The sequence below is a fragment of the Caloenas nicobarica genome, chromosome 12 (assembly GCF_036013445.1).
Source record: "Caloenas nicobarica isolate bCalNic1 chromosome 12, bCalNic1.hap1, whole genome shotgun sequence".
NCBI lineage: Eukaryota > Metazoa > Chordata > Aves > Columbiformes > Columbidae > Caloenas > Caloenas nicobarica.
Genome location: NC_088256.1, coordinates 17,181,186 through 17,209,025, shown reverse-complemented (window position 1 = coordinate 17,209,025; position 27,840 = coordinate 17,181,186). Strand labels below are relative to the sequence as shown.

Genomic DNA, 27,840 nt, shown 5'->3' with positions numbered 1-27,840 from the left:
TTTTTCCCAACCGTAAATTTATACGATTTCTTTTTTAAAAATACTGCAAATTAAATGTTTTATTTTCTACTTAGGTAAGGACATCTCTGCTGCAGACACATTTTTTCATAATGATAAACATAAAAAATTTTTAAAAATAGCAAAAAAAAGTGATGCTTTGCTATTTAAAAATCTATTTGGTAGATTCTAGACATAAACTACTGCAGGGCAGAATATGTGCACTGCGGTTAGTTGTGTTTAGAATTTGGATGACTATTGATTTTGGCAATTAAAGAAGAACAAAGTGTGAGCTGCAAGAAAATATGAAAATCAGTACTGTGTTAGCATGAACAGACAAAGTTCAATAGGGATTAAAAAACCAAAACTCTCCATGGGATGTGACAGGAATATCAACGAAGAAGTCACATAGTGAGAGTGTTTGAAAAAAAGCCATTAAAGAAGGCAACCCCCAAATATCAGTAGTTCCCGGATCTGTTTACTTTTAATTAATGAAGAGAACATCACCTAAAATGCTTGATGAATATAGCACACAGGTCAAACTAAAGAAATCTAAATCCAGACACTCAAGACGTGTCCAAATAATGTGTGATTTAATGCTGTAATTATGACAACAGCCACGTCACACACTGCGGCAGAAACCAAGTGGCAGAATCACAAACAAAATCTGGCTCCAGATCCTCCGGGTTTGGCTTCACCGATGGGTTCAAGAACGTCCGATGAGGATTTCTGTTCACACATACAGGACAGTATGAGCCTACTCAAGTGTGAGATAAACCCCAAATGAACAGGTGACAAATAGGACAGATTCAGAACAGCTTATCTAAGCCCATATTTTTTAAATAACTAAGCTCAGCGCTTAACTTCTGAAACACAGTCATGTATTTTAAAGGAAATAACGCCACCTGAGAGAAGCATTGCTGACGTGACTGGGGTTACAAGAAGACGATATTCCTTTATGCCTATCTGCAGGAAGCCTCTCGATAGAGCCGGACTGTGAGCAGCCCGGGAGCGCACCCTGAAGCACAAGGGAAACACAAAATTAAGTTGACAAAGGGCAGAAACTGAATCTGCCGGGAGCCAAACCCCGCCCATCTGCTGGCAGAGCCGCAGGCCTGCGGGAGGCGCATGCGCAGTGCTCGCCGTGAAGCCCGGCAGGGGATCGCTGCCGGGGAGCGGCTAGGGAAGGAGCATGCGCGGGGCGGGGCGGGCTGCCCGGTTCCGGCGGGGGCGGAGCGGCGGCGAGGCCAGGCCAGGCCAGGCTCCGGTGGCCGCGCCATGCGCGCCTGGTAGAGCGCGGCGGGGGCGGAGGGTCGGGCCGCGATGAACCTGCGCGGCTTGTTCCAGGATTTCAACCCCAGGTGAGGGCAGCGCGGCGGTTAACGGGCGGCCTCGGGCCGCGCCGCCGCGCCAGGGCCCGGTCGCCGCTCGGTGCGGGGTCCCGGGGCGGCCGTGCGGGGCGGCTGGGGCGGAGACCGGGTTCGGCGGAGCTCGGCTGCCGGGGCCCCGTCCGCACGGCGGGTGGAGCCGCTCCGGTGCAGGCGGTTCGGGGGTTGGGGGGGCGGTTCGTGACCGGTTCCCTTCCCCGCACCCGCCGGTGTCGGTGCGTCCCCCGCTCGGCTGGGGCTTGACCATCTGGTTTCCAGGCCAAATTCCAACCATCTTTTTTGGTTTATCTTTTTTTTTTTTTTTTTTTTTTTTTTTTTCTTTATCATGTAAAAATTACTCCCAAGTCTCATTTTGGCTTTTGAATTTTTCAGCTTGGTGATTTGGAATATAAAGCTTTATACCGGAAAGCAACGTTACCTTACACGCTAACGCAGGCGTTTAGCACATAGTAAAGGCTCACTTTTTGCAGGTGTGAAGGCACCAAGTTTAACAATCCTAGTCTAGACTCGAAAATTGCTGATGGTTATTCGTCATTCTTAAAATTAACGAGATGATAGCCACCACAATTTGGGCTTCTGTTCTCTTGCCAAGCAAGTACGGATGTACTTAACTTTTAAAGAAGCTGAGAGAATGAGTTGAATTTTACTGCTTTTGCTGTTCCCAGGTATTTTAAAGCCACAGAATAAAGGCCAGCAAGTGACTTGTGCAGGGTGGCATGAAATACTGAGAGTCCCGGAAAAACCTTGCTTGTGAAAGAGGCCTTACACAATTGCAATTACAAAAAGCCGTGTTCAATTGGTTGTTGAGACAAGCAGAAGGGCAATCAGTCCTCCAGGAAATACATTGTTGCAGAGAGGCTGAGATAAACAATTTAAATATGTGCGGTTGGAAGTAATGGAAAAGTAGGAACAGAAGTTCCAGAAGCTGGTGAAGTTTTGTTACTGCCGAGCGGTGCTTGCAGCTTATTTGGATGCTGTCTGAATGGGAAGCTGAGGGGTCTCTTTGTTGCTGTGAAGAGTGACTGTTGTTTTATATCATCCTGTCCTGAGGTACTTTCATCAAGCACGCGAGAAGATGGTGACCCAATAAAACTAATTTTTTTTTATTAAGGAGCAGCTGAGACGCTTGTTCTGAATAGACAAAAAGCAGCTTGATAGCTACGCGGGGCAATGCTCATCTAATTAGTGCTTTATTATTTGATGGGAGTGGAAGTCGGTGGTTTGAGTTGTGCTGTTGGATTAAGGGTAGTGTGACTATTGCTGCTTCACTCTGTATTAGATATTTATTCTGTTTCTTAGGTTTTTCATGTTTTAAAATACATATAACTACTTCACTGAAGTGGCGTTAAAACTTAATGACGTGTTTTATAAAGCAGTCTGTGATCATCGGGTGAAAGGGTGGGTGACTTTTCCCCTCCTGTAGTGTGAGGAAATAATGTACCATCTAATTATTTTGTCTGATTTTTGGTGGTACAAGCAATTACTGTGCTGCTGCTCTCAAGTATTCCAGATACATTTGTTCCTTCTTAGGTTGACTAGGTTATAACATATATCAACATAACTATTTTAAATTTGTAAACGCCAACCTCAGTATTCCAGTTAGAAACTTCACTCAATAATCAGTACCATTGTTTAACTTTTTTTTTTCTAGAATGTTGCTTTTTTAAAATGGAATGTAAAAATAAAAAGGGAGAAAAGCAGAAACAAACCAACAAAAACACACCCTCTGGAGTCTGCCTTATTACACTGTGTAATAGTTTTTAATCTTTAGTTTAAAATAGTATGGATAAAACTATATAAATTTGGAACTTAATTTTGAATGTCAAAAGCTATCTCATTTGATTTGCATGAAAGACCATGTTTTCTAAAAACATGTACAACTGGTATATTTCTGAGCCTCTAATAATACAGCTCCTGACTGGATCCCCGTGGGAGGGAACTATTTCTAGATGTCCATTCATTAAGTTTGTCATGCAAAAATGCTTTTGATGTGTTCCCCTGCAGCACTGGTTTTATAAGTGAAGAGATGAGGTATGCTATATTTATGATTAAATATTTGACTCTTCAGAACTGATTTGATTCTTTGCACAGAAGTTGGACACACATTTTCTGTGAGGAAGTATCCTGATTACATTTCAGCTATGGCTAATTTTCTTGTTGTTCACAAAGTTTATGTTAAGTCGTGTGCCTTCATTTCTGACTCTTTTTTTTTTTTTTTTTTTTGGTCTGTTTAATAGCAAATTTCTTATTTATGCCTGCCTGCTGCTTTTTTCTGTGTTGCTCTCCCTACGTCTCGATGACAAAATTCAGTGGAGTTACTGGGCTGTGTTTGCTCCCATATGGCTCTGGAAGTTAATGGTGATTGTTGGTGCCTCAGTGGGAACAGGAGTATGGGCCCGAAACCCACAGTATCGGTAAGTGGAGGATATTTATTTTTCAAAATGGGGGGCACATCGTGTGTTTTCCACACTGAATCAAACTCATAAATAAGGTTTTTTAACAACGTAAGATATAGCATCCAGGTTTGTTTTCAACATACTTAAAATTATTAGCAACACCTATAGCGTAAGCAGACAGCTTTATGCAGCTACGGATGTTTTAATCCTAGTTGCAAGAGTTTATCACGGGCTTCAACAATATTGTATTTGGGAAGCTAAAACTTCTCCTGGAGTGACTTTTTGCGCTTTTCTGTTAATGTTGGGTGTTTCTTGCTTTAGTAGGAGCCATATAGAATATCTTCCTATGCACTTCCTATGCTGTACTTAGTTGGATTATTTTCTAAATCACAAAAAGTAGCTTAATACACTAATAACAAGCAAATACTTAACATTTGCAAAGTAAGATGTTTGTGGGAACAAATTCTGTAAATTCCTTTTCGTTTTTGTCAAAGGGGTTTAACATAGGTATTTTAGTTGTCAGTCTAGGGTAAAATAACTTTCAGACTTTTAAATACATCAGTGTTTACTTTTTTGGTAATCTGAGTCAGATATGAATTTGAGCATGCCGGGGAAAAGAAAAACTAGCTTAAATGAAGTGCAATAAATTCAATTCTCTTTTCTATATATGGTGAATATGAAATTAAAAACTTTGTGCACGTCTCATTCTGATACACTATATTGTGTAGTTCAGGTCTTGTTTGCCCCTTCTAGTAATGGTTCTACTGTGTAGGAAAAAGTGTGGTTTCTCTGTGCTGTTATTTTACAGGCATTTTACTTTCTAGCATTAGATAATATTCTGTTGCAATACGCTGATTTTGGTAAAAAAAAATAAATAAATTCCGGGGAAAGATGTTGATTCAATGAAAGCTGGTGCAGGAACCAAACATTAAATTTTAGACTTAGCTTATTTCCTAAGAGCCTGCATGATATCTGAGTGTTTATATAGTAGCAAAGAAATCCTGTTTTATCCGCACAGCTGCGGAATCCTAAGAAAATGTTCCAATTGTAAAAATCCCACTGCCCTCTTTGAGTAAAATATTTTGAATGTGCAGCTTTATGGGCAAGAAATCCTGTTACATCATCAGGAGTGTAGTTTAATAGCAGCTATTTGGGCATAATGTGTATGGTTATTAAAAACACCTGTTAATATTGGAAACTTAACAGGTGAAACAAAGTGCCTTGGGATGTTTGCAGGACACCGTGCTGTCCTACTGACACGGGAACTGAATGCTTCCTTATCCTCTCTTTAGAGCAGAAGGAGAAACCTGCGTGGAGTTCAAAGCCATGTTAATCGCAGTGGGCATCCACCTGCTCCTGCTGATGTTTGAAGTTCTGGTGTGCGACAGGATCGAAAGAGGAACCCATTTCTGGCTCCTGGTCTTCATGCCGTTATTCTTTGTATCCCCGGTGTCCGTTGCAGCTTGTGTATGGGGATTCCGACACGACAGGTCTCTGGAGGTAACGCTGCATTTGTTATCTGTGACACTCGTGGCAGTGCAAGACCCGATTCCATTACAGTTCATCTCTCAGTAAAGCACGATACGGACAACTGCATCAGTTGCATTAATTGTTCGCACTGACCTGCTAGAATGAAAAATCAGGGTCGGGAATACTACAATATTTTCTAACATCTTCTAGCTTTTTCAACTACTAAATTGCAGCATGGTTTAAACCTGCCTTTTTATTATTATACATTAAAAGGACTCACCACAAACTGCAATATGAACTAATACTGGACTCTTAAATGGACATGACTGAAGAAAATTGCACTGACAGCAAGCAGTGTCCCTAGGCAGAATTGAAATTCCAGTGCCCTAGATGAGCAGGGTTGAAAATTTCTTGCTATCCCATTCTCTGTGCTTAAGCTTTGGTTTTGTGGGTATAAAACAGTAGACGTGAAACAGTAGGTTTTTATTTGCTGCCTTGACCTTCTTTCTTCTCTTAACTCACTCCATTTGGTTTTGGAAGAACTTTGCAAGGATTCTCAAGATCTTTCCATGGCTGTGGCATTTTGCAGTAAATTTAGAATTCTTATTGATTTGATTTTTTTTTTAAGGATTTTTTTTCTTATGTCCTGAAACTACTCCATGACAATTAAAAATCTGATTTTTAGATGAGGTTCAACTTGTTCAGGTTTTTCAGTTTCAAAGGAATACTTCTCTAATGTTAGCATAAGCCAACTTTAAAGAGAAACATTTTTGGTAAGTGATTGTTAGGATGGTTGGTTGATTTAAGAATATTGCAAACTGAATTTCATTTTGCAGAGTTCTATTCGCAGTTAACAATCCCTAAAAGTAAAATCTGTGTAGAAGTACTTGCCTTCTACTGGATGATGCTTGATTACCCATAGATTTACAGGTGACTGCACAGCTGCTAAATACTGGTGGGAAAAAATGGAATCTGCTCACCCTTATAAGGCAACAGCCATCTCAAAGAAAATAAGTTATGCATTTGAACTGTCAGCTTTTTTTTTTTTTTACTATTTTGTCATCTTCACATAGTGCTGTTCTTTCTTTTTACTCAGCGAAAGTTGTGATGTTTCCCTTTTGTTTGCTAGAAACGTAAGGGGGGCCTGTCCTTAATCCAGGATGATAATTTTTTGGCATGAGTAATCATCAAACTAGCTGTTGATCTATTATCATCATAATTATTTAATCTGAAATATGTCATCTGCTTGTTCCTATTCTGGAACTGATTAGGTGATCAGTAAGTACATAGTGGAGTTTCGTCTATATGTCATGGTGGGCTCAGAAAAAGCTTTCTTTTATGTGTTACACTATTTTTATAGTCAATAAAGTACCACTTATTTAAGGCACATTGAATTAATTAAAATGTGCACCTAGCCACTCCAAATATACATGCATTTCCCATAAATAGCTCAAATGTTAACTTGATTCTAAAAATTATTCCTAGCAGTTGATCCTCTTTTTCTTTTTTTAAAAATATTTTTCTCTCTATTTGCCCTTGCAGTTTTCAGGTGGCTTGGTCTTATGTTTGACTGTGGGGTTTTTTTGGTGGGTTATTCTCTTGAGAAAGCCAGTGGTACAGACTTATTTTAAATCTAATTTTCGAGTCTTTTTAAAGTCACCTGTACTTCAACAGTGAAGATTTCAGTGCAGTCTCTGAAAGAGGCAGGTGCCTGCTGCCTGTTGGGTTTTTGACTCCCTGGACTGTGAGTTTCAAAGGCATTTATCCAAGAGTTCATAGTACACAATGACACGTTAGTGAAAAGTAGTGTGTAGTGTCTGCCTTCAGAGGAACAGTACATTTCAAAGACACCTTACATACCTACATGTTTTTGGAAAAGGTTTCTAACTTAACACTCCAGAGCTTCAGTTAGTCTTTTTCACATAATAACTTTCTGTTTGGTCTTTGAAATGCCCCCATGTAGGGTTGCCTGTAAACTTTAGAAACAGAATCTTGCCAAGTCTGCTGGTGTTTCATTGTTTCACTTTGTTCAAACAAGACACAAACTTGATTTTGTGGTGTGGTCGTTTGGGTTGGTTTTTATTTTTGTTCCTAAAGTCTAATTTAGGGTTAGTTCACATAGTGGCAGGAGGGACACATGAAAAGCTTTCATTAACTTCTCATTAAAAATGTTTTCCTTTCCGTATTGCCTCAAAACCCAAATGTCTTCCATGTAATTTAAAATATCTCTCCATTATACAGTAAATGATTGAATTGGGATGTCATCTTCCAGTATTCTATGTGGTTTATTTTTCACTCCAGAAAGAGCTGGGATTTTAAAACTGGACTGTTGGTAGTTAAGCCCATGTAATTTTCATCTTTAAAGATATCATTTAGTAATTGTGGTAATGTAAAGATAAATTTTGTGAATTTTAAATTGGAGGACTTTTGACTACTTGTTCATTTAAGTCTAGCAGTATCTCTTATCTGAAGAAAATAGTTGTTTTCCGATGCTTTGCTTTTTTTCAGTCTGATTGGTTTGGCTTTTCTTACTTCTCTAATCACTGTTAATATTAAAGTGTTGCAGGCAGAGCTTTTTTTATAATTCTGTTTTTAAATACCAGGAAGGTCTTTCCACAGGAGATAGCTGCCTCTACAGTTACTCTATTGGGATCACAGCCTCCCAAATTTAGGGATGCTTAGTAATATCTCACATAAATGAAACCGATGTTCCATATTGTGGTGATAAACATGGAGTCAGAAAAGTCCTTTGACGGATTCTTTGGTTATCTTGGAAATAGCGTCATCATGCTGAGAGTTAACAACTGTGTTTTTTTTTTCTTTTTCTAGCTGGAAATCTTGTGTTCAGTCAATATTCTACAGTTCATATTTATTGCACTTAGACTAGACGAGATCATCAGATGGCCGTGGCTTGTATGTAACAAGTATTTTCTTCTTACTCTTGTTTAAGTGCTGAACTTCATAAAGATATTTACTATAGGAGACAGTTAATGTATGATCAGAGTCCATGATCACGTTTTTGCTCACTTAACAATCCCTCACTGACAGTCTGGCATTTCATGCAGTAGTCATGGGAAACAGAGGCTGTTCTTTGGGCATTACACCTTTCGATGGAGAGGGATGTGCCATCAACTGCAATTAATCTCTCATCAGTTATTGAAAGAGAAATCCTAACCAAGGATTTTGAATGGGAACACTAAACTAGCCACAAAAATGATGGGAATGTGTTGGTAAATAGGGTGTGGTAAATAACTTGTTCTGTTTGTTGCGTTACCATGCATGTAAATCCACTTAGTGCGCAAGTGGTCACTGTGAAAACTGCTGAGATCCCCTGTCCCAAGTGCCTTTAGAATACAAAAGCGCTGCTTCTGTGTCTGGGTGTTTGTAAACCTCCATAAAGCTGATAATCTGGCATGATTATGACTGTCCTTTCTATTTTCAAAACAACTAAGAAAAGGATCTAATTTAGAAACTGTTTGAAGTAAGGTGTCCAGTGTAGAAAATAGTTGCTGTTTGAGCCTGTATAAAATCACAGAAGTCTTATTGAAGTTGAACTACATTGACTCAATTTTAAATTGTTTCAGCTTGATGGGGTTTACAAAGCTGAGGAACCCCAAAGAGCCAATATGGCTTTTAACGGTGCACACAATTTGTAAAGTTTTTCTGTTACATATTACATTAGTTAAAGGGCAATAACTTAACATTTTTTTCTTGTTTAGACTTAATATGTAGACTTATTTAACAACCCCACACCTGAAGCAAATCAAACCGGTAAAAATGCATCACTGTCTGGGAGGGGCGAAAACGCAGTTGATTTCTTTTTCTTTCAGGTCGTTTGTGTTCCACTGTGGATCTTGATGTCCTTTCTGTGTCTGGTAGTGCTCTATTACATTGTCTGGTCTGTTCTGTTCTTACGCTCTATGGATGTGATTGCTGAGCAGAGGAGGACACACATAACGATGGCCGTCAGCTGGATGACAATTGTAGTTCCACTGCTCACTTTTGAGGTAGGAAAAAGCATAAAGAGGTTCTTGTATCTTGTTCTTTCGCAGTGAGTGATGAATGTTGCTCTTTCTCTTTTTGAACTTACTAAAATGAGAATACTGCTTTTGGTTTTGGAATAAAATATGGATAGCAAATATGAAAGAAGAACAAGAATTTGGTGTTTCTATAAAGTTTGAGTAAAATATGCATCACATTGGAACTGTAACTGCATGTTTCTGTGGAGTTATTTTTCTTCACGGGTAGGTAAAGTTTAAGATCAGAGATCAGCATATGTTTGAAGCTTGAAAGTGGATATTGCGATTAAACTGACATTGTATCTATTTTTTTGCCATTTAGATCTTACTAGTGCACAGACTGGACGGGCATAATTCTTTTTCTTTTATACCAATATTTGTTCCTCTCTGGCTTTCACTGATAACTTTAATGGCAACAACATTTGGACAAAAAGGAGGAAATCACTGTAAGTATTTTAAAATCATGGAAACAGCTCGAAGCTCCAGGCCTAAGTGCATTTTATTAATATTTGTATTTTCAAAAAGGGCTTTCTTGTGTATATGCCCTCATGAAAGAATTCTCATGTCTGTTACTCTTTCCAGGTGATTTTAGTAAGTTTTCAGTGTTTATAGTGTCTCTTGCTTTTTTTTCTTATTCCTATAAGAGCACAATTTCTGCTTGGACTCAACTAGAAATCTCGATGGGATTTTAATTTCCACTTAGCCTTTTATCCTTCCTTATTTCCGTGGGTTTCATTCTCATGGGATGTGACTGGATCTTTCTGCTCTGGGTTCTGAAAACAGCATAGCACCATTTTTTTTTAATTTTTATTTTTCCTCAGCATTTGTCCTAGTCACCTGAACTAGTATTCTCTTTCGTCTTTGGCCAAATAGTGCTCTGTGCTGCTTAGTTGTGACTGTTTTCTAATCTAGTGCAGATAATAGCAAGGATGAGATACTCCTGTCATCACATCATATTTGGCTAACAACAAAACTATTTGGGGAATACTGAGTACATACATTTAATAATCTGCGTCTGCCTATGCCATCGCATGTCACGAGATTGCGTAGTCTGACTACTTTATTACATTTTCATTCTGTTCTGCAATCATGTGAAATGATTTTTTTTTTTAGGGTGGTTTGGAATTCGCAAAGACTTTTGCCAGTTCCTGCTTGAAATTTTCCCATTCTTACGAGAGTATGGAAATATTTCTTATGATCTTCACCATGAAGATCATGAGGAAACAGAAGAAACACCACTGCCTGAACCACCAAAAATTGCACCAATGTTTCGAAAAAAGACTGGAGTGGTCATTACACAGAGTCCTGGAAAATACGTGATTCCACCTCCCAAGTTAAACATTGATATGCCTGATTAAGATGACAGCAGCATATTAAACTGGGATTGGGAATCAGCAGACAAATGTATTTCATCTCATGCCTTGTCCCAGTTCCTTTAAAATGGGTACTGCCAAATCAGTGGCTTGGAGTACACAAATCAGAGATCTTGAAGATAATCTGAGAGCTTTTGCAGAGATACATGGTGGTCTAACTTGTGAACGGGTTGGTTGCACGCTTGCCTGTATAGTATTTATATGAACATTTTAGCAGTGTAATATATTGTTTAAAAGTCTTGTCCTGTACAGTATAAGTATTATCTAAAAGTATTTTTTTAAAAACCCTGTATGAAATGCCTATGCTATTTCAGGTGTCTTTTAGGTCCTAAATATACACTTGATTTCCATGTCTGTTTTAAATGCTTTTTTTCAGATGCCTTAATATAGTACCTCTTTACTTCTTTTTCTGTCCAGCCACGGGCACGGGAGTGTTGCACTTCTCAGGCAAGACTGGAAAGATTTTTGGGAGGAAACAGAATGTATAGCAACTTACACACTGGTTTTGAGTTAGCTATGTCAATTTTCGTGGAAATATTTCAACTTTTGCACTGGCTTGGGAGTCAAGTGTTGCTTTTGTTGCTTTTCCAGTTTCCTGTTTTAATTCTTCTTGAGCAGCATGTACACCATTCTCCCATTAGACTGACTGCTGAATAAGCTGTTCCCTCTTGCGTTGTGTGTGCAGCCTATGCCAGAAACATTAGCTCTAGGTTTTACAGCTGTCAGTTAGCTGATATAAGGATTATAGCTTGGTCTTCATTACCAACTTTGTTGGTGTAAATGATTAAACTTTTCAAGATAGGAACTCAATTGGTGTTGGTATAGCATTTTCTTGTTTGAAGAAAGATCTCCTTTGACAGATTGTGTTGGACTTCAGGTGCTTTACAGAAATCTAGTCTTTGAAGCTATACTCCAGTAGCTCAAAGTGCCAAAATGAGTGACTTCTATTTGTTACTCTTCCCACTTGTCTTTAATTCAATGTTAGATTTTTCAAAGCTTACTCATATTTTTCATCTTAAATAGAAGGAATTTATAATACGCGCTACATTTAGTTTTGTACAAGCACCTTCTTTCTAGTAAAGGCCTTTCTCCAAAGGCTGTCAGATCACAGAGCCATATACTGCAGACGGCTTCCCCCATCACATGCACATCTAACATACCAAACCTGTGAATGAGGAAAATCTGGTCCCTTCTGGAAGTTTTACACTTACAGCACATAATGCACACCATGTACAGAAACCTCATCCAGCAAATCTCTGCCTTTCTCAGTGATCCCACAAAAGTAAAGTTGGGAGTGGGCTGAGACAGATGTCACATGCGTGATGGCAGCCTGCTGTCAAGCACCATTTGTCTGAAGGGTCCCTCAAATCCCTTCTTCCTCGTGTAATTAGAGATGCGTGCATCATAGAATATGGTTGTATTTATCTTTTAATTTGGCATATAATACATCACCCATGTATGTTTAAAAAAAATCACATTTACTTAGAGTTACTTATATATGAAAAATCTACTGAACCATTAATAATATCCAGTAATGGTCACAAAAATTACACCTTGCTTATTTTGCCTCAAAAGAGCTATTCTTCAAATGTATTTGCTTTTTCAAACAGTTTTGGAAGGGAAGCCTAAACAACTCACTGATAGTGTTGAAACTGCTGACTTGTGAATTACAAGTTTGCATTTAGGCAGGAAAAATAGCAGCGAGAGGCAACACCTACAGTTCTGAAGGGATCAGTTCTTCAGGGATGTCCACCTGCCACACACCTTTTCCCCCTCTGGCAGGAATTGGTTCCAGGAGCCATCTTGGATTTGAAACAACAGTCAAGTATTTCTGTTCTAGGTTGCTGAGGACGGCTTTGTTTTCCAGCTCCAGAATCTTTTCAGGAGGCAAGTTTTCTGGACATAGTGATGTCTCTCCAATGTCAATTAATCCTGTATTATAAAATTAAAATACAAAGTCAGTTGGCTGTTTCATCTCCTAGGGAAAAGTTTTCCAAAAGTAAACCTGCCGGAGGACATACAAACCAGCTCATTTGTTACCATAAGAACGTGATATGACCCATGCGTCAAACTGGTGTCATTCACTGCCAAAGATGGCCTGTGTGACTGGACTGAGGCTGGTGAAGAACAGGTGAAGCATGCAGTGACAATTTTTACAACTCAGTGATACAGAATTCTGTGAAAACGAGGTTGCACCTCAGGAAAAACAGCTCCTACAAAAACTCCTGAGCTACATTTGGCCTTGAAACAGCTTCATTCAAAATCGCACTCTGCCCCTATCAGGACACTAGGCTATTAACATTTTAAAATAATTAAACTATATGGAAATTCCTGCTCTGTGGAACCCTTGCAATGTCACAAAAGGGAATTCCTATATTGCTTAATGATTATATTAAAGACCAAGGAAGCTTTGATACCTACCACAATTTAATGTGCAATTTATGACAAGGTTACAAATCTGCATGTTACTTAGTACCTAACAATTTTCACCACTGTAGAACTGGAACAATTTTTGAGTGTATGTGATAGAAGTCATTTGTTGTGTATGACTAGCTAAAAATACTCAAATGAGAATGCAAGATAGATGGTGTAACAAAAGATGCCTACAAGAAAAGAGCGTAATCATAGTCAAGAGACGTAATCCAAGGTTGCTTACCTGCAACAACTCCTCTGCCAAATCTTTCCCCTCTATCCAACAAATCTTGCACTTGTTTTGGTGTCATACCAAACCTATCCAAAAGAATCGCTCTCCACGTTTCATCTTCCCAGTCCTTAACAGCTATATGAATAGCAACGGTGCAGTTCTTGTAGTCTGCTAGCAAAGGGCGCCAGCGAGTCTCTATTGTTTTGACTTTGTTTAAAACTAACCCAGCATAGGGCTGTCGGAAGGAAAGGCAACCAAATTTCATCCTCTTCCTTGCATCAGAGCCCGTTTGTTTCCTAGAACCGAACACGATAGCCCGAGATTAGTCTTTAGAAAAGTGTTTATGACCACGACAAGCAGATTTTCCACTTAAATTTGAGAAGAAACTTCTTCTCAGTGAGGGTGACAGAACACTGGAACAGGCTGCCCAGGGAAGTTGTGGAGTCTCCTCTGGAGACATTCAAAACCCGCCTGGACACCTTCCTGTGTAACCTCATCTGGGTGTTCCTGCTCCGGCGCGGGGATTGGACTGGATGAGCTTTTGAGGTCCCTTCCAACCCCTGACACTCTGTGATTCTGTGAAACGGATCGATCTGCCCGAGCACCTGCCCCGAAGCCCAGGCCGCAGCAAACCGCCCGCTGCCCCCCGGGGCGGGCTGCCCAGCCCGCGGAGCCCCGCTCCGCCAGCGCGCACCGCCCGCCCTGGGCCCCAGCGCCGCCACGAACCCCCCGGCCCGGCGGGGCCGCTGCAGCGGCGGGCGGGGACCCCCGACCGGAAGCACCGGCAGTTCACAGGGCACCACCGCGCTGCCCGCTCCGCCCCGGCCCCGCCAGGGCTTGAAAAGCCCGCTCCTCAGCGGGGAGCCCGGGGCCGACCCTGGAGGGCCGCGATTCTGCGCGGCCACGTCCGCCGGCAGCGCCCGCGTCCCGCTCCCTCACAGGCCGCCTCACAGCCGCGGAGCCCCGGGGGCCGCCTCCTACCTGGCGCCGCCAGCTCCGCGCCCTGCCCTCCGCTCGCACGGTGCCGCGGGGGGAACGTGGGTGACGGGGTGGCGGGCGGGGTGGCGGCGGTGGCGGCTCCGCTGTCGCGTTGTGGGCGGCGTCGCCTGCGCCCGGCGGGGCAGGGGGCGCGTTCCCGCGTTCCCGCGTTCCCGCGTTCCCGCGTTCCCGCGTTCCCGCGTTCCCGCGTTCCCGCGTTCCCGCGTTCCCGCGTTCCCGCGTTCCCGCCCGGCGGCGCTGCCGGGGAGCGGGGCCGGCAGCGGGCCCGGCAGCGGGCCCGGCGTTCTCTGTCGCTTGTGCGCTGCCGCCGTTTGAAATGTGACTGGCCGCAGCGTCTGGCCTTCCTAGCGCGAATGTTTTGAACAGCACGGTTGTTGTTTTGCCAGCAGAGGCTCGATCCGTGCCGGCCGCGTTGCCATCCCCAGTAGCTGCCCCTGGCAGCAGGGAGCGGTCTGTGAGCACCGCACGGGACAGGATAACTTGGAAAAGGTGGTTAAAAGTGATGTATGGTCCCATCGTATTTGTTTAGCTTCAACGGGGTAACCACAATGTCTTTCCTGTTGGTGAACACGTGTATTTTATCGGCTAATTATGTTGACATATGAACATCCGCTGCATTCGCCCTCATTTTAGAATGTCAAGCAATACGAAGTGTGATGCTGAGACTCCGTATTCTTTCGGCAGCAGGTCCGTCTTAAGGATTTCTACTAACCCTCTACATTTTGCCTGCTTTCCCTTAATTTTTCCCTTTGTCTCATTCTAATGTCGTAGTTTACAAAGACTCAGTACATGCTGGAAAATGAGCTTCATATTATTCTTAAACTCAAATGAAGAACTTCTAATTTTTGAATGAACTAAAATACTCATGTTGCTATGCTGTTCTATATTTCTTTGTATATATTGTGATAAATGATTGTCTTAAGTGTTTTAGTAAACATTTCTTCAGTTTCTTTCATTGATCCTCTTATTTCCAGATTTATTGCAACACTGTTTTCTGAACAATTCTCAAAAAATGTGAACCTGTGGTTCCCTCTTCCTTTTTAACATACACCCAAATGCTCCCTACAAGTAAAGTATGTTTCTGGTTCGTAACACATCACTGATGTTACTGTCCTTGTCAAAAGTTCTGACGTCATAAATAATCAGTAGTCACAGCTCGTTGGTTACTTATAGCAAAGTTTTCCTGTGTCTGAGAAAGATTTTAATGAGGTTTCTCAGTGTGGAGAGCTTGGTGGTAAAAATGGAGTTGTATTTCAGAGTGCTAATCAAGAATAAAATGCATGCATGTTAAATTTTCTCTTTTGCAGATTGCAGATCACGTGTATGTGATGGATCTTATATAAGAACATATGCTCTGTTATTTTTTGAAATGCCCAACATGAAAGCACAAGGCGGAGTGTGGGCACTGGCCTCTAGTATGTATTTGAATTGAGTGTCACTTGTGTGAGCACGAGACAGACCAGGTCTGCTGATGAGTTTTATCTGCTTAGTGATTTATTTCTAAACTTTAAGGTTGCTAATATTCAGAGATGATCCTGGTCCTTCTGCATTTCTGAAGGTTAAAAGAAGGTTGTAACTACAATCTGAACACCAAGCTGGCTGATGGCAAAACATCTTGTGCAGCTCTCTATAGCAATCTTTTTTTGGTTTAGATCCGTGGCTTCAGGCTGAGGTAATGTGCAGGGGAAGGGTTGCTCTGGCCAATTCACAGGCAATACTGAGTGCAGTTTGTGGCTGCATAAAACATTTTTTAAAATGCCCTCTAAAGTGCTGAATGCTTTTTTTTTTTTTTTTAATGAATCTGCACTCCTGCTGTAAAGTGGGTAGGTATCCTTACTTCATCCGATTGGTGCTGTCCATCAAGCTTTATAATTACTTCAGGTTCTAATCTGTTTTCAGATGCAAGGTGTTACTTGCCCAGCTCACCCCATCCTAGGCCAGGATACAGCTCCTGGAAGGATCTCCTGTGGGAGCACATCCCTCGGTGCCCTGGGTACGGGGGGGCACTACTGGGCAGCGCTGCCGCTTGGGAACGAGGGGACGTAAAGCACAACCAGGCTGGCAGCAGGCAATGGCAGCACCTCCGGGCCACCGATGACCCAACAGCAGCATGTTGTGCAAACTGGAGCCAGCTAGGTGGGCAGCGTTGGCCGGCACTCGAGGTCCAGCACGAGGTGATGCACGTGGGGTGCATAGGACTTCACCGCCTCGATGTGCAGGATGCTGGTGCGCCACTGCTGCCCACACAGCTCTGCCAGCAGCCCCCGGATCCGAGCTGCTGTGGCTTCAGCCCACCTCTGCCACTCGGGTCTGATCCTGGCCCCCAGTGTCTCCTTCCCGCCATCCTCTATTGGGTGCTGTGCCTCTCCATCATTGCTGGCTCCCTCTGGAGTCTTGTGCTCAGCTTGCAGGACTCGGGTCTGCGGTGGGGCTGGCGTGGGGAAAGCCTCCACGTTGTGGTGGATGTGGAGAACCCCACCCGTGTCCTTCTTCAGGACACGGCAGGCCACGGGCCAGCCTTCCTCCGAGCTGGGAATCAGCCCCAGGTTCACCCGGTCCGCTACATCCCGCAGCTCCAGCTGGAAGGAGAGGGGAGGTGAAGGGGAAGGGGAAGCCGAGTGGGGCTGCGGGGCTGTGGCCGGTTGGCACTGCTCACCTGCCTGCTGTCCCCGTGGTGGACGCGGCAGCGGTCCTGCACGCCATTCAGCACCAGGTTCCTCCGCAGGGCCTCCACGGCGTGGTGGTTCCACTCGCAGGCATGGGCAAAGGAGGCCCCCGCGTGAACCAGGTACGGCAGCGTGAAATAACCGATGCCTGGGGACAGAAGAGAGGACAGTGGCTGGGGGCAGGGTCTGGGTGCCCCTGGGATCTGCACTCATTCTCGGAGACAGGGTGGATGCGGGTTACCACCCTGGCTTTCTGCGTCTGCTTTGCTCCAGGTCAGAACAAGCCCAGATGCTGGGAAGATGGAAATTCATCACCCCTTGCCTCCACAAAAGCAAATTCTGTCTTGAAAAATGTTTACAGAGGAGCTTATTTTACCTTCAGTCTTTAGACATTAGCTAAAGACCTGCTCTGCTCTGCTTCCATTCTGTGCAGAAGTGCCCAGACTACCATTTATTTTAATTAATCCAGAGCAGTTTTGTGAGTGCCACGTCCTTTCTGTGTGGCACAAATTGGAAGCATTAACTTCCCCAAGTGCAAAACAGTGGCTCTCCAGACACGCAGATGCCTGATATGATATTCCCACTCACCTCACAGCCCAGGACACTTCAGTTAGTGCCAGCTTGTCATGAAAGCACATCACTACATGCTCAGGACATCTATAGGAATTTTTCAGAAATAATATCAAGGGCAAATCTTTTCCCCGCATCCAAATGATTCCTGTGACCAGCACTAGGTATAGAGCAGTGCCCTGCAGAGCCTGAGTGCAAGAGCATCCTGCGTGCCCAAAGGCAACAGGGACACATGAGGGACAGCAGTGCCAGGTTAGCTGGGGGCTCACAGATGGGGCAGGAGCTCTAAGTCTGGGAATTTTCCCAGTCTGGGCTGGAAATGACATTCCACATCCACCTGGATGCCATCGATACCTGCATTACCGCTCTCTGCCTGCCTGCCTCCACAAGCCTGCCCTGCCAAACTCCTCTGCCACCCCCATTACCTGCGTAGAGATCCACCAGGACCTCCCTGGAGCAGGGCAGTGAGGCCACCCGTAGCTTCTCCGTGATGTTACCCGGCGAGAACATACACTTGGTCACGTCGAACGTGTACCTGGGAGACACCGGCAGCCAGTGAGGGCAGCCCCTTCCCTGCCCCGGCCAAATCCTGTGCTGCAGCTCCTACCTGATCCCGTTGTCCACATGCTCCACCCAGCCATCCTGGCCCAGCAGCAGGGTGACACTGGGGGACCGCATCCCATCTGGCAATACCCGTCCTCGCCTGGCCAGCCGCTGGGCACCCAAAGCCGAGGCAACTGTCTCCCAGAGCACTGGACCTGCAATGCACCCGTCCTGGGAGCTTTGGGAAAGGCCAGGGCGGCTCTGCAGGCCAGACCTGGGCAGGCAGACCCCCAGCTCCCCCTTACCCAGCTTCTCCCACGCCGCAGCCCTGAAGCTGTCCTCGCTCAGCAGGACCAGGTCCCCGTGCCGCTGCCAGGCGTGGGGCACGTCACACTCCAGCTCCTCCGACCAGCTCTCAGCCAGCAGCCGCCGCAGCTCATCCCGCAGCTTCTGGGCGGGTGTCCGCCGGCGGGCTGCCCTGGAGGGGACAGGGTCCTGCGGGCGGGATGTGGCACGTGGGGCTGAGACCCCAGTGCCCCACAGCAGGGCTCAGGGCGAAGGGTCCCTCCCAACCTGGATCCGGAGCAGCTCACAGGGCATCTCCTGGGGCAGCCATAGACAGGAGAGCTTCTCCTCCAGCACGGGCAGCGCCACGCGGCCCCCCGGCAACTCCTGCAGCCGGTAGCGCCCGTCCAGGAGCTGCTCCTCTTCCAAACGCTCCCTGCAAGGCCAAGGCACGGTCAGGCCCTCCTCAACCCCACCACAGGGAGGAGATCCCCACTTGTGGCAGTATTCTGACATCGGGCCTGTGAGAAACTGCAAGAGTCAACGGCGTGAGAACAAGTGTTGGTGGAATAATACAAGAAGTGAGGACTGTATGGGACTTGATACATCAAGGACAGAGGGATTGATACAGGATTGATACATCAAGGACAAGGGGGTACCTTGTGATAGACCAAAAACGCTTTTATGGTAGCAATTTTGGTGGGAACGCAAAACGTATCACTTATGTAACGCCTAACTTAGCAAACCAGCAATGCTTGAGCAAGCATAAACACAAGCCTGAATTTGTAATAAACGTCTCTCTTCGCATCTAAAAAAGAGAGTCCGTGCCTCATTCGCTACACCCACTGGGTGCAGGGTGGGCCCTCTGAGCTCTCCTCCCTGCCTGTTCCCCGCCTGCACCCCGCTGGAGCGGCCGCGGGGCTCCCGTTCCCCGTTGCAGGCTCACCTGAGGCGCTGGGCGAACCGCCGCTCCGTGGCCAGTGCAGGGATGGGGACGGGGACATCCCTCCCCTCCATCCTGCCAAGCCCCAGGACAGAGGAACGTCAGCAGCTGGCAGGGACGTGGCCACCTGCCAAGGGGAAACAGGGTGTCAGGCTGACAAAGGGGCAGGGGGAGCCGGGGCTGGTGGGGGTCCCTGGCACCGCCGTGCTGGGGCACGGAGCCTCGGCTGCAGCCCAGGGCAGGGGGCTGGCTGTCCTGGCACTGCCAGGGGGTGACGGGGATGAGGGGACCAGGGATGGGGTACCCAGGGGATGGGGTGCCTGGGGGTGGTGTCCCGGGGTGCTCTGGGGAGGGAGATGAATGGGGTGCCTGGGATGGGGTATCCAGAGGGTGGGAGTTCCCGGGGTGTGGCAGGAGGGAGTGCCCGAGTGGGGGTGGGTGGGGTGTCCCAGGGGATGGGGTGACCCAGAGGATCAGGAGGATGGGGTGGCCGGGGACAGGGCGCCCCCGGGGATGGGGTATCCCGGGTGTGGGTTAACCGGGGAACCGTCCCCGCCGAGGCTGCGGGGCTGCCCCGGGAGCTGGCATCTCCTGGCCGGCTGTCCCGGGAAGGGCTCCCCGAGGCCACACCACCCCCCGGCCGGGTGTCCCGACCCCCCATGTCCCGCTCCTACCCCCGATCGCGGCGCGCAGGCAGCAGCGGCGCGTCCCGTGTTTCCCGCCGGAGCCTTTTCCCCTCCGCGCCGCCGCCATATTTGCTGTGGGCGCGGGCGGAAGCGGGGGGGTGGCGTAGGGTGAGGGACCGGAAGCGGCGGCGAGGCCCGGGCGGCGGGATGGCGGGGCTGTCGGTGCGGGACCCCGCCGTGGATCGCTCTCTGCGCTCCGTCTTCGGTGAGCGCCGCGGGGGCGGGACGGGGCTGAGGGCGGGCGGCCTGGCCGAGCCCTCCGCGCCGTTCGGGGCCGCTGTCCGCGCAGCCCTGGGCTGCCGCGCTGACCGGTGGCCGCCGTGTCTTTCCCGCAGTGGGGAACATCCCGTACGAGGCCACCGAGGAGCAGCTGAAGGACATTTTCTCAGAGGTTGGGCCTGTGGTCAGCTTCAGGTGAGAGCGGCTGCGGGAGTCCTGCGTCCAGCTCTGGGTCCTCAGCACAGGACAGACATGGACCTGCTGGAGAGGGGCCAGAGGACCCCCAGAAATGATCCGAGGCTGGAACAGCTCTGCTGGGAGGACAGGCTGAGAGAGTTGGGGTGTTCAGCTGGAGAAGAGAAGCTCCGGGGAGACCTTATTGTGGCCTTTCAGTATTTAAAAGGGACTGATAAGAAAGATGGGGACAGACTTTTTAGCTGGGCCTGTTGCAACAGGTCAGGGGGTGATGGTTTTAAACTAAAGGAGGGGGGATTCAGGCTGGGCATGAGAAAGAAATTTTTTTACAACGAGGGTGGTGAAACACTGGCCCAGGTTGCCCAGAGAGGTGGTAGATAGAATCATAGAATCATTTCAGCTGGAAGAGACCCTCAGGAGCATTGAGTCCAACCATAACCTAACTCTGGAACTAAACCATGTCCCTAAGAACCTCATCTAAACACCTTTTAAACCCCTCTAGGGATGGTGACTCCACCACTGCCCTGGGCAGCCCGTTCCAATGCCTGACAACCCTTTCTATGAAGAACTTTTTCCTAATATCCAATCTAAACCTCCCGTATTCTTTGACTGTATGATAAATCTGTCCTGGTGCCCCATGGGCAGCATGGGGCTCTGCGGGGCAGACTGGGCAGAGCCAACCCACAGGCAGCAGCAAAGTGGCGCTTAGCAATGTGGCTTCTTGGGGCTATGAGGCTGTGACAGCCGTTCAGGCACTGAGGTCCTGTGCTGTGGTCACCTGGAGATGTAGGGAACAACAGGCCAAGCACAACGGTGTGAAGGTGGGCATGGTGCTCCAGCTTGGAGGTGCTGCCCTGCTGTGGTGTGGAGCTGGGGCAGATCAGTCCTCAGGTTCTGATCAGGCTCAGTGCAGAGAGATGGGGGTGCAGAGCTCTCCCATCCCAGCGGCTCTGCAGGGATGTTTTCCTGGCTTGGCACCAGGCTTCAGAGAGCAATCAAGTATGGGCTTGGGAGCTCCAGGAGCAGCCAGTCTAGTCCTGTGCCCACAGGAGCTGCCTTGGTAGGGTCACGGGAAGCACCATGCTTGCACCAGTGGCATTCCTGGACACTGGAGCTCTGGAAACACCTGTCAGCCTGGATCTGGGAGGCCTTTTGGCTCTGACTTAGGGCTGGCTCTTGCACTTCTTGACCAGACCCCAGTAACTTCATTCTGCTCCCCATTGCTCCTGTGTGGTGCACCCAGTAGCCCCTCCTGAGTGCTGGGGAGCTGTGAGCACTGCACGCTGCCTGCACTGCTCTCAGTAGTGCTGGTTCTCCTCCTTGCTGTGCAGGCTGGTCTATGACAGGGAGACGGGAAAGCCAAAGGGCTATGGCTTCTGCGAGTACCAAGACCAGGAGACGGCCCTCAGTGCCATGCGGAATCTCAACGGGCGAGAGTTCAGCGGGAGGGCCCTGCGTGTCGACAATGCAGCCAGCGAGAAGAACAAGGAGGAGCTGAAGAGTGAGTCTGAATTTTGTGGGGGAGAGCGCACTGATGTTGTACTGGGCCCAGTTTTTTCAGTGTTACAAGGCATTCTTCTGTGAGGCTGGTGGGGAGGAGACCTCGCAGAGCTGATGTGCTCCAAGCCATGTAGCAAATAGTTTTGCAGAGGGATGCGTGGGCTCAGCGCTCTGCCTTCTCTCCCAGATGATCTCCCTGTTTTCACTGCCTCACTTTCCCCGTAACGGTGTGGTCCTTCTCTTCTCATGACTCCATTAAAAACGGCCGGTTCATGTTGCCGTACAAGGTCACAAACTCTGTTGCAGGCTTGGGCACAGGCGCACCCATCATAGAGTCACCCTACGGGGACCCTGTCAATCCTGAAGATGCCCCAGAGTCCATCAGCCGGGCAGTAGCCAGCCTGCCGCCCGAGCAGATGTTCGAGCTGATGAAGCAGATGAAGGTGAGTGAAGCAGAGAGATGCCCTCGCTGCGTGAGCATGGCTTCCGCCACCGCTTCCCGTGCCTTCACAGCCCGTGGTGCCTTGCCAGAGCTCTGATCTGCGTGTGTTTTCTCAGTTGTGCGTCCAGAACAGCCCCCAGGAAGCCAGGAACATGCTGCTCCAGAACCCCCAGCTGGCTTATGCCCTGCTGCAGGCCCAGGTCGTCATGAGGATTGTCGACCCTGAGATCGCGCTGGTTTGTCCCTTGCTGCCTCATCGGGGTCGGTAGGATAACACCGGCAGCCTGGTGTGGAGTGCGGAGTGGAAGAAAAATTCCTTTCTCCTTCTTCTGCTCCTAGAAAATCCTGCATCGCCAGACCAGCGTTCCTCCTCTGATCCCAGGCAACCAGCAGCCAGTGCCGGGGCCGGGGCCTGCACCGGGGCCTGGACCAGGGCCAAACGCGCAGCTGAACCCGCAGAATACCCCCTCGTCCCAGCCACAGCCCATAGTAAGAGCCTGTGGGACACAGTGCTGTGCAGGGAAGGGATGGGCATTGCCAGCTCCAGCTCTCCCAGCTCGGGCCGCGGTGATGGAACTTTGCTGAAGTGCAGTTTCTCTCCTGGGCAGGGTGGGATGCACGTGAACGGCGCTCCTCCCCTGATGCAGCCCATGCAGGGAGGAGTGCCAGCTCCAGGACAGATGGCAGCCGCTGTGCAGGGCCCGGGCCCTGGCCCCATGGCTCCAGGAGGTGAGTTTTAGCTGAACTCAGACTTCCCCCCCTCTACCTTCTTCTTAACTGGAGAGCTTGGCCCCATGAGAGCACACACAGTCCCATACCATGTGCTGTGGTCGTTACTGCTGCCAGCGGCAGTCGAGAAAGTTGGTTTATCTCTGTGGGAGACCAACACGAAGAAAATAAACTTCCCAGGAGCTGGGAAGACGAGGGAGGTATTTGAGGCCAAAGGGATGGCTGAGAAGGGATCTGATCTCTGCCTATTGCCTCTCAGGTGGGATGCAGCCTCAGGTTGGGATGCCAGGAGCAGGGCCAGTCCCCTTGGAGCGTGGACAAGGTAAAACAGACATGGGTTAGTGCTGTGCGTTACAGGAGCCTCGCTCCAGTGGGGCCCAGGCCACAGGTGCTGAGCAGTGCTGTGCCAAGAGCCCCTGCCAGCCAGCTGCCAGCCTGCCTGTCCCCGGATCCGGGGCAGCTCCCATAGTGCTGGGCTGCACCTGGGTTTGCTCGCTTAGGCACAAGGCTGTGGTAGCAGCTCTCCTGTTCCAGGACCCCAGCCCATGCACCAGTTTGCTCCCAGCTTGTTCTGCGCCGTGTTGTGCAGACATGTCCTGGAATCCAGCAGAACTGCCGGTCCCTGCAGAGCCCTGCTGAGCGGGACGTGCCTGTGTTTCCATCTCTCTCTGAGCCCGCGGCTGTCCCTGTGCTTGTGTGGACAGGCAGAGCTCGCTCTTCTCTGGTCCCTGTCTTGCTCCTTCGCTGCCTGGGTGCTGGGAAGCAGCTTGTGCTGCTGCTGCCTCTCCCAGCGCTCCCTGTGTCGTGCCCGGCAGAGGGAGCTGGGCCTTCGCTTTTGCTTGTGACAGTGAGTGCGAGGCTTGGCGGGGAATTTCCCAGTGGCGATGGCTTGGCTCTGCCTCTGCAGGCACGGTCTGTACAGCCCAGCCCTGGGGCCGGATTGCTTACGGTTCATGCAGGTTCATGCATTTCCTGGCTGCCCTATCAAGCCACGCGCCGGGGTTGGAACAACCGGGGCGTTCCTGTTCTCCCAGCAAGAAGGCACACAGGCAGTTAACACCCCTATTGTCTTGATTTTTATTGTAGGCCTTGTTTCGGGAGCGTGGCAAGCCTGTTCTGAGATTCTCTTAGGTGCTTAGGGAGAACTGATTCTCATTTTCTTTGCGGGGGGGCACCATCTTCCTGAGAACAACACAGTAGTTCTTGGCACCTGGAAGCTTTTGGAGAGCAGGCAAAAAGCTAGCACTGAGGAGTGCTGTAGGAAGCTGTGGGCAGGGGCAGAAGCTTGCTGGCTGTGTGTTGTGGGGGGCAGCGTGACCCCCCAGGATGCCAGTTCTCTCAGCAGGACATCCTGCCCTGAATGTTCATGCGGTGAGGGAGGGAAGAACCGTGCCAAGCTGACTGTCACACCTCTGATGACAGAGGTGGCATTAACGGGTGAGGTTGATAAAGCCAGACCTGCAGCATCTTCTCCATAGGTTTTCCGGGGGACTTTGGGGAGCAGAGGTGACCTTGCAGGCAGCACTGTCCCCAAGGCTGAGTGCATGTGTACATACACTATTTACGTCTCTGCTCTTCTCCCTCTTTTCCTGCTGCTTGCCCAGGGAACCTGCAGCTCTCGCCCGTGGGACCTGCCAGGCCTGCGTCTATCGAACGCGTTCAAGGTATCCCAGTGCCTGCCAGCTCGCTCCTCCTGTGGAGCTCGTTGTGGAGTGCGCACAGAGCAGCTTTCACCCACCCTGTGCTCAGGGTCGGGGACTGGTGTATCGTTCTGTGTAGCCTGCCAGGGTTAAGAGCAGGAGGAGGAGGAAGAGGTGACAGGGTTTCCTCTGGAGCTGGAGGAGACAACAGCCTAGTGCTGTGCACAGAGCTTGTGGAAAGGAAAGCGTCCTTTGCCTAGGATCCAGCCTTCCTTGTCGCCTCACTACCAGGAGCCTTCCAGGTCTTGCTTTGCTCCTGGCCCCACGTCAGCGGGATGTTGATGCCCACGCTTGTAGGGATTGGCACGGGGGCACCCACACTTGGTTTGGCCACCTGGTGCCATAAGGAGCCCGAGGTAGAGCCAGAGAGGGAAAGAGAGGGATAAAATCAGCAGCCAGGGAAGGGGCTTCAGTGCACGCCAGCCTTGTGCGAGGGGCTGCCCCCCCGGCAGTCAGCACGGCTCACCCCCTGCGCACCGGGGAGCAGCCAGACCACGCCGAGAGCACTGGGAAACAGTCTGAGCACGGCCCTGGTCATGCAGATCCTCACGAGCTCTTGTGTGTCTCCCTGGCAGTGCCCATGCCAGACCCGAGGGCCCCTATGCAGCGTGGACCTCTGCCTGCCAGTGGCCCGCCGCCTCGAGGCCTTTTGGGAGATGCCCCGAATGACCCTCGCGGAGGGACCCTGCTCTCAGTCACTGGAGAAGTGGAGCCCAGGTGAGGGGAGAGGGAAGGAGAGGAGCCCTTGGTATGGTCCCCTGCCCAAGGGTGATCTCTTTCTGAGGACAGGGATGGCACCAGCCTTCCAGGAGTCACTGCTGCCTGGTTGGAAGCCGGTGTGCCCATGTCCCTGGGGACAGGGCATCCCCAGGGTGGTGACAGCAGCCCTGTGGTGTGGGGCTGCCAGCACCCGTCCCTGCGCCAGCCTCACCCTCCTTCCCTGCAGCCGCCTTTGGGGGCAATCCCAGCGCTCTGCCCAGACCGTGCCAAGTCAGTGTCTGATTCACACTCTCTCGCTTTTTCTCCTCCTCCTGCTTTGCTCTCCTCGTCTCTCTGCATCAGAGGTTACCTGGGGCCGCCCCACCAGGGAGCCCCTATGCACCATATGCCTGGTCATGACAGCCGTGGCCCCCCCCATGAGATGAGGGGGGGACCCATGGGAGAACCCCGACCACTGATGGGAGAGCCGCGGGGGCCCTTGATGGATGCTCGAGGTGAGAGAGGGGGCATGAAATAATGGGTGGTACAGACAAGAAGTCAGAGTGGAGCCCGCTGCCCTGGCATGAGACGTAGGAAGGGGGTTTGGGCAGTGAGGGCAAGGAGGGACAGTACCACGGGGCAAGGGCTTCCTCCAGGCCTGACCCCTCTGCCCCTAGCCCTGTACTTTCAGGTGTGGAGGCAGCGCGCTTGCTCCCATGCTCCCCGCTGCACTGCTCCCATCAACACCTTGCCTTGTCTTTCCTCTGCAGTCGGAAGAGATCCCCGAGGATTGGAGCCGCGAGGATTGGAGCCACGGGGGCTGGAGCCACGGGTGTTGGAGGCGCGAGCCCTGGAGGCGCGAGGCCTGGAGCCGCGGGTCCTAGAGCCGCGAGTGCTGGAGGCCAGGGCCATGGAGGCCAGGGTGATGGAGCCCCGGGGCCTGGAGCCTCGAGGGCCTGGTCCCAACCCACGTGGCCCCATGCCCGGTGGGATACAGGGTCCTGGGCCACTTAATATGGGAGCCAGTGGCCCGCAGGGGCCCCGCCAGGTACACACATCTCTGCTCAGCTGGTTGGGCACTGATGGTGTCTTGTAGACTGGGGCTGGGTGCGGGGGTGTGATCGGGTCCTGCAGCAGCTAGAGAGGGGAAGGCGTCCTAGAGAGCAGCACCTGGATCGGTGGCTCTTGGAGGAGGTCAGGGCATCTGTCCCATCTCCCTGGGCACTGCATATTCTGCTGGGGATGAGACGAGGCTCAGGCTTCTCTCCACCTCTTGCTAATGCACAGGAAAGAGTGCAGGAGTTGGAGGGAGAGAAGAACATGTAAAACACACTGTAGCCTGTCTCCATGCTCAAGCGTCTCCAGGCTGGGTGTGGGGGCATCCCTCTGATCATCCTGTATTTGTACAGCTGAGTGCAGAGCCCTCTTGGTCTTTACCCCCTCTCTCGTGCCCACAGGTCCCTAACATGGCAGGGGCGGGCATGCAGGGAGGAGGCATTCCTGGGGCAGGAGTCCAAGGAGCTGGGCAGCCCGGAGGCTTTAGCCCTGGACAGAGCCAGGTCACCCCCCAGGATCATGAGAAGGTGAGAGGACAAAAGGGAAAGAGTGAGACACCAGGAGCAGCACTTCTTCCCTGCCTCACTGTGGTGGGGACAGCCCCTTCCTGGTGCTGATAACCTGTGGCTGCTCCAGCAGAGCACATCTCTGACTCACCCCTCTCCCCACAGGCAGCCCTGATCATGCAGGTTCTGCAGCTGACAGCGGACCAGATCGCCATGCTGCCACCGGAGCAGCGGCAGAGCATCCTTATTCTGAAGGAGCAAATCCAGAAGTCTACAGGAGCACCCTGACAGGTGACATCCTTAACCTGTCCTCGGCCTGTGCCTGCTCCCCGTCAGTAAATCGGAGAGCTGCTCAGGAATGGGGCTCTGTCCTGCTTTTCCTCTCTGTGCCGGGGTTGACTCTCCTCCCCTTCCTTCTCGCAGGCCTGGCAGGCACATAGTGGAGATGCCATCGCCTGGGCAGTGGTGACGCTCCATGGCAGCTGCTTCCCGAGGCTGGCAGAGCTCATGCTGTGCTTCAGGAGGGGTTTCTTCTGCCTCACTAATGTTTTTCCCTCCCATTCATCCTTTTTTCTGTGTGTATATTTTATGATTTTGAAATAAAGTGGGAGAAGGGTTTGAGTAAAGCCATCTCTCCAGCTGCCTTGTTTGGTCTCTTGTGGAGGCCAGAGTGGGACTGTTGGGTTCTGGGAACAGTCTGGCCCAGCTCCAGGCTTGTTTCACTCACCTTCCTCCCTTCTCCCCAGCACTAGGGCAAGATCTACTCATGGGATTTTATGTGTCGTGCTGCTCGCAGCTGTTCACAGGAGTGTAAG

The 27,840-nt window shown here is 49.3% G+C and overlaps 4 protein-coding genes across 6 annotated transcripts; 2 read left to right on the top strand and 2 right to left on the bottom strand.

Annotated features, from left to right (window-relative positions):
* The first annotated feature begins 1,226 nt into the window (after positions 1–1,226).
* TMEM185A (transmembrane protein 185A) lies at positions 1,227–11,452 on the top strand. Of its 2 annotated transcripts, XM_065643245.1 has the most exons (7): positions 1,227–1,358; positions 3,623–3,799; positions 5,074–5,281; positions 8,081–8,164; positions 9,082–9,258; positions 9,593–9,716; positions 10,384–11,452. In XM_065643245.1, the coding sequence occupies exons 1-7, from the start codon at positions 1,321–1,323 to the stop codon at positions 10,626–10,628; spliced, it is 1,053 nt and encodes a 350-aa protein (XP_065499317.1). In that variant the 5' UTR covers positions 1,227–1,320; the 3' UTR covers positions 10,629–11,452. The 2 variants fall into 2 exon arrangements, with proteins under 2 accessions (XP_065499317.1, XP_065499318.1); XM_065643246.1 differs by lacking the exon at positions 8,081–8,164.
* A 632-nt stretch (positions 11,453–12,084) lies between these two features.
* On the bottom strand, positions 12,085–14,463 carry EOLA1 (endothelium and lymphocyte associated ASCH domain 1). Its single transcript, XM_065643247.1, has 3 exons — positions 14,269–14,463; positions 13,300–13,583; positions 12,085–12,575 (listed from the first exon to the last, which is right to left on the bottom strand). Exons 2-3 carry the CDS (start codon positions 13,550–13,552, stop codon positions 12,358–12,360), a joined length of 471 nt encoding a protein of 156 aa, XP_065499319.1. The 5' UTR covers positions 13,553–13,583; positions 14,269–14,463; the 3' UTR covers positions 12,085–12,357.
* Positions 14,464–15,758: 1,295 nt separating this feature from the next.
* Positions 15,759–20,054, bottom strand: TRMT12 (tRNA methyltransferase 12 homolog). The gene is made up of 8 exons (XM_065643388.1): positions 19,968–20,054; positions 19,297–19,420; positions 18,639–18,786; positions 18,371–18,560; positions 18,130–18,280; positions 17,948–18,057; positions 16,943–17,100; positions 15,759–16,865 (listed from the first exon to the last, which is right to left on the bottom strand). Exons 2-8 carry the CDS (start codon positions 19,365–19,367, stop codon positions 16,419–16,421), a joined length of 1,275 nt encoding a protein of 424 aa, XP_065499460.1. The 5' UTR covers positions 19,368–19,420; positions 19,968–20,054; the 3' UTR covers positions 15,759–16,418.
* A 38-nt stretch (positions 20,055–20,092) lies between these two features.
* Positions 20,093–27,635, top strand: CSTF2 (cleavage stimulation factor subunit 2). 2 transcript variants are annotated; one of them, XM_065643511.1, is made up of 15 exons: positions 20,093–20,184; positions 20,315–20,393; positions 21,725–21,894; positions 22,200–22,336; positions 22,452–22,571; positions 22,675–22,824; positions 22,944–23,064; positions 23,324–23,386; positions 24,669–24,728; positions 25,340–25,481; positions 25,827–25,978; positions 26,234–26,511; positions 26,921–27,046; positions 27,191–27,316; positions 27,449–27,635. In XM_065643511.1, exons 1-14 carry the CDS (start codon positions 20,127–20,129, stop codon positions 27,311–27,313), a joined length of 1,779 nt encoding a protein of 592 aa, XP_065499583.1. In that variant the 5' UTR covers positions 20,093–20,126; the 3' UTR covers positions 27,314–27,316; positions 27,449–27,635. The 2 variants fall into 2 exon arrangements, with proteins under 2 accessions (XP_065499583.1, XP_065499584.1); XM_065643512.1 differs by lacking the exon at positions 24,669–24,728.
* The last annotated feature ends 205 nt before the right edge of the window (positions 27,636–27,840 follow it).

What these genes read in the sequence shown, in the direction of transcription:
- TMEM185A (XM_065643245.1), top strand. Translation starts at nt 1,321, where the DNA reads ATGAACCTGCGCGGCTTGTTCCAGGATTTCAACCCCAG. An exon ending in GCCCGAAACCCACAGTATCG is followed by an intron (nt 3,800 to 5,073) that starts GTAAGTGGAGGA and finishes TCCTCTCTTTAG; the next exon opens with AGCAGAAGGAGAAACCTGCG. An exon ending in GACACGACAGGTCTCTGGAG is followed by an intron (nt 5,282 to 8,080) that starts GTAACGCTGCAT and finishes TTCTTTTTCTAG; the next exon opens with CTGGAAATCTTGTGTTCAGT.
- EOLA1 (XM_065643247.1), bottom strand. Translation starts at nt 13,552, where the DNA reads ATGAAATTTGGTTGCCTTTCCTTCCGACAGCCCTATGCTGGGTTAGTT. An exon ending in TGGCAGAGGAGTTGTTGCAG is followed by an intron (nt 12,576 to 13,299) that starts GTAAGCAACCTT and finishes TTTATAATACAG; the next exon opens with GATTAATTGACATTGGAGAG.
- TRMT12 (XM_065643388.1), bottom strand. Translation starts at nt 19,367, where the DNA reads ATGGAGGGGAGGGATGTCCCCGTCCCCATCCCTGCACTGGCCACGGAG. An exon ending in TGCGGCGTGGGAGAAGCTGG is followed by an intron (nt 18,281 to 18,370) that starts GTAAGGGGGAGC and finishes GGTGCATTGCAG; the next exon opens with GTCCAGTGCTCTGGGAGACA. An exon ending in ACCACGGGGACAGCAGGCAG is followed by an intron (nt 16,866 to 16,942) that starts GTGAGCAGTGCC and finishes CTCTCCTTCCAG; the next exon opens with CTGGAGCTGCGGGATGTAGC.
- CSTF2 (XM_065643511.1), top strand. Translation starts at nt 20,127, where the DNA reads ATGGCGGGGCTGTCGGTGCGGGACCCCGCCGTGGATCGCTCTCTGCGC. An exon ending in GCCCGCAGGGGCCCCGCCAG is followed by an intron (nt 26,512 to 26,920) that starts GTACACACATCT and finishes TCGTGCCCACAG; the next exon opens with GTCCCTAACATGGCAGGGGC. An exon ending in CCCCCCAGGATCATGAGAAG is followed by an intron (nt 27,047 to 27,190) that starts GTGAGAGGACAA and finishes CTCTCCCCACAG; the next exon opens with GCAGCCCTGATCATGCAGGT.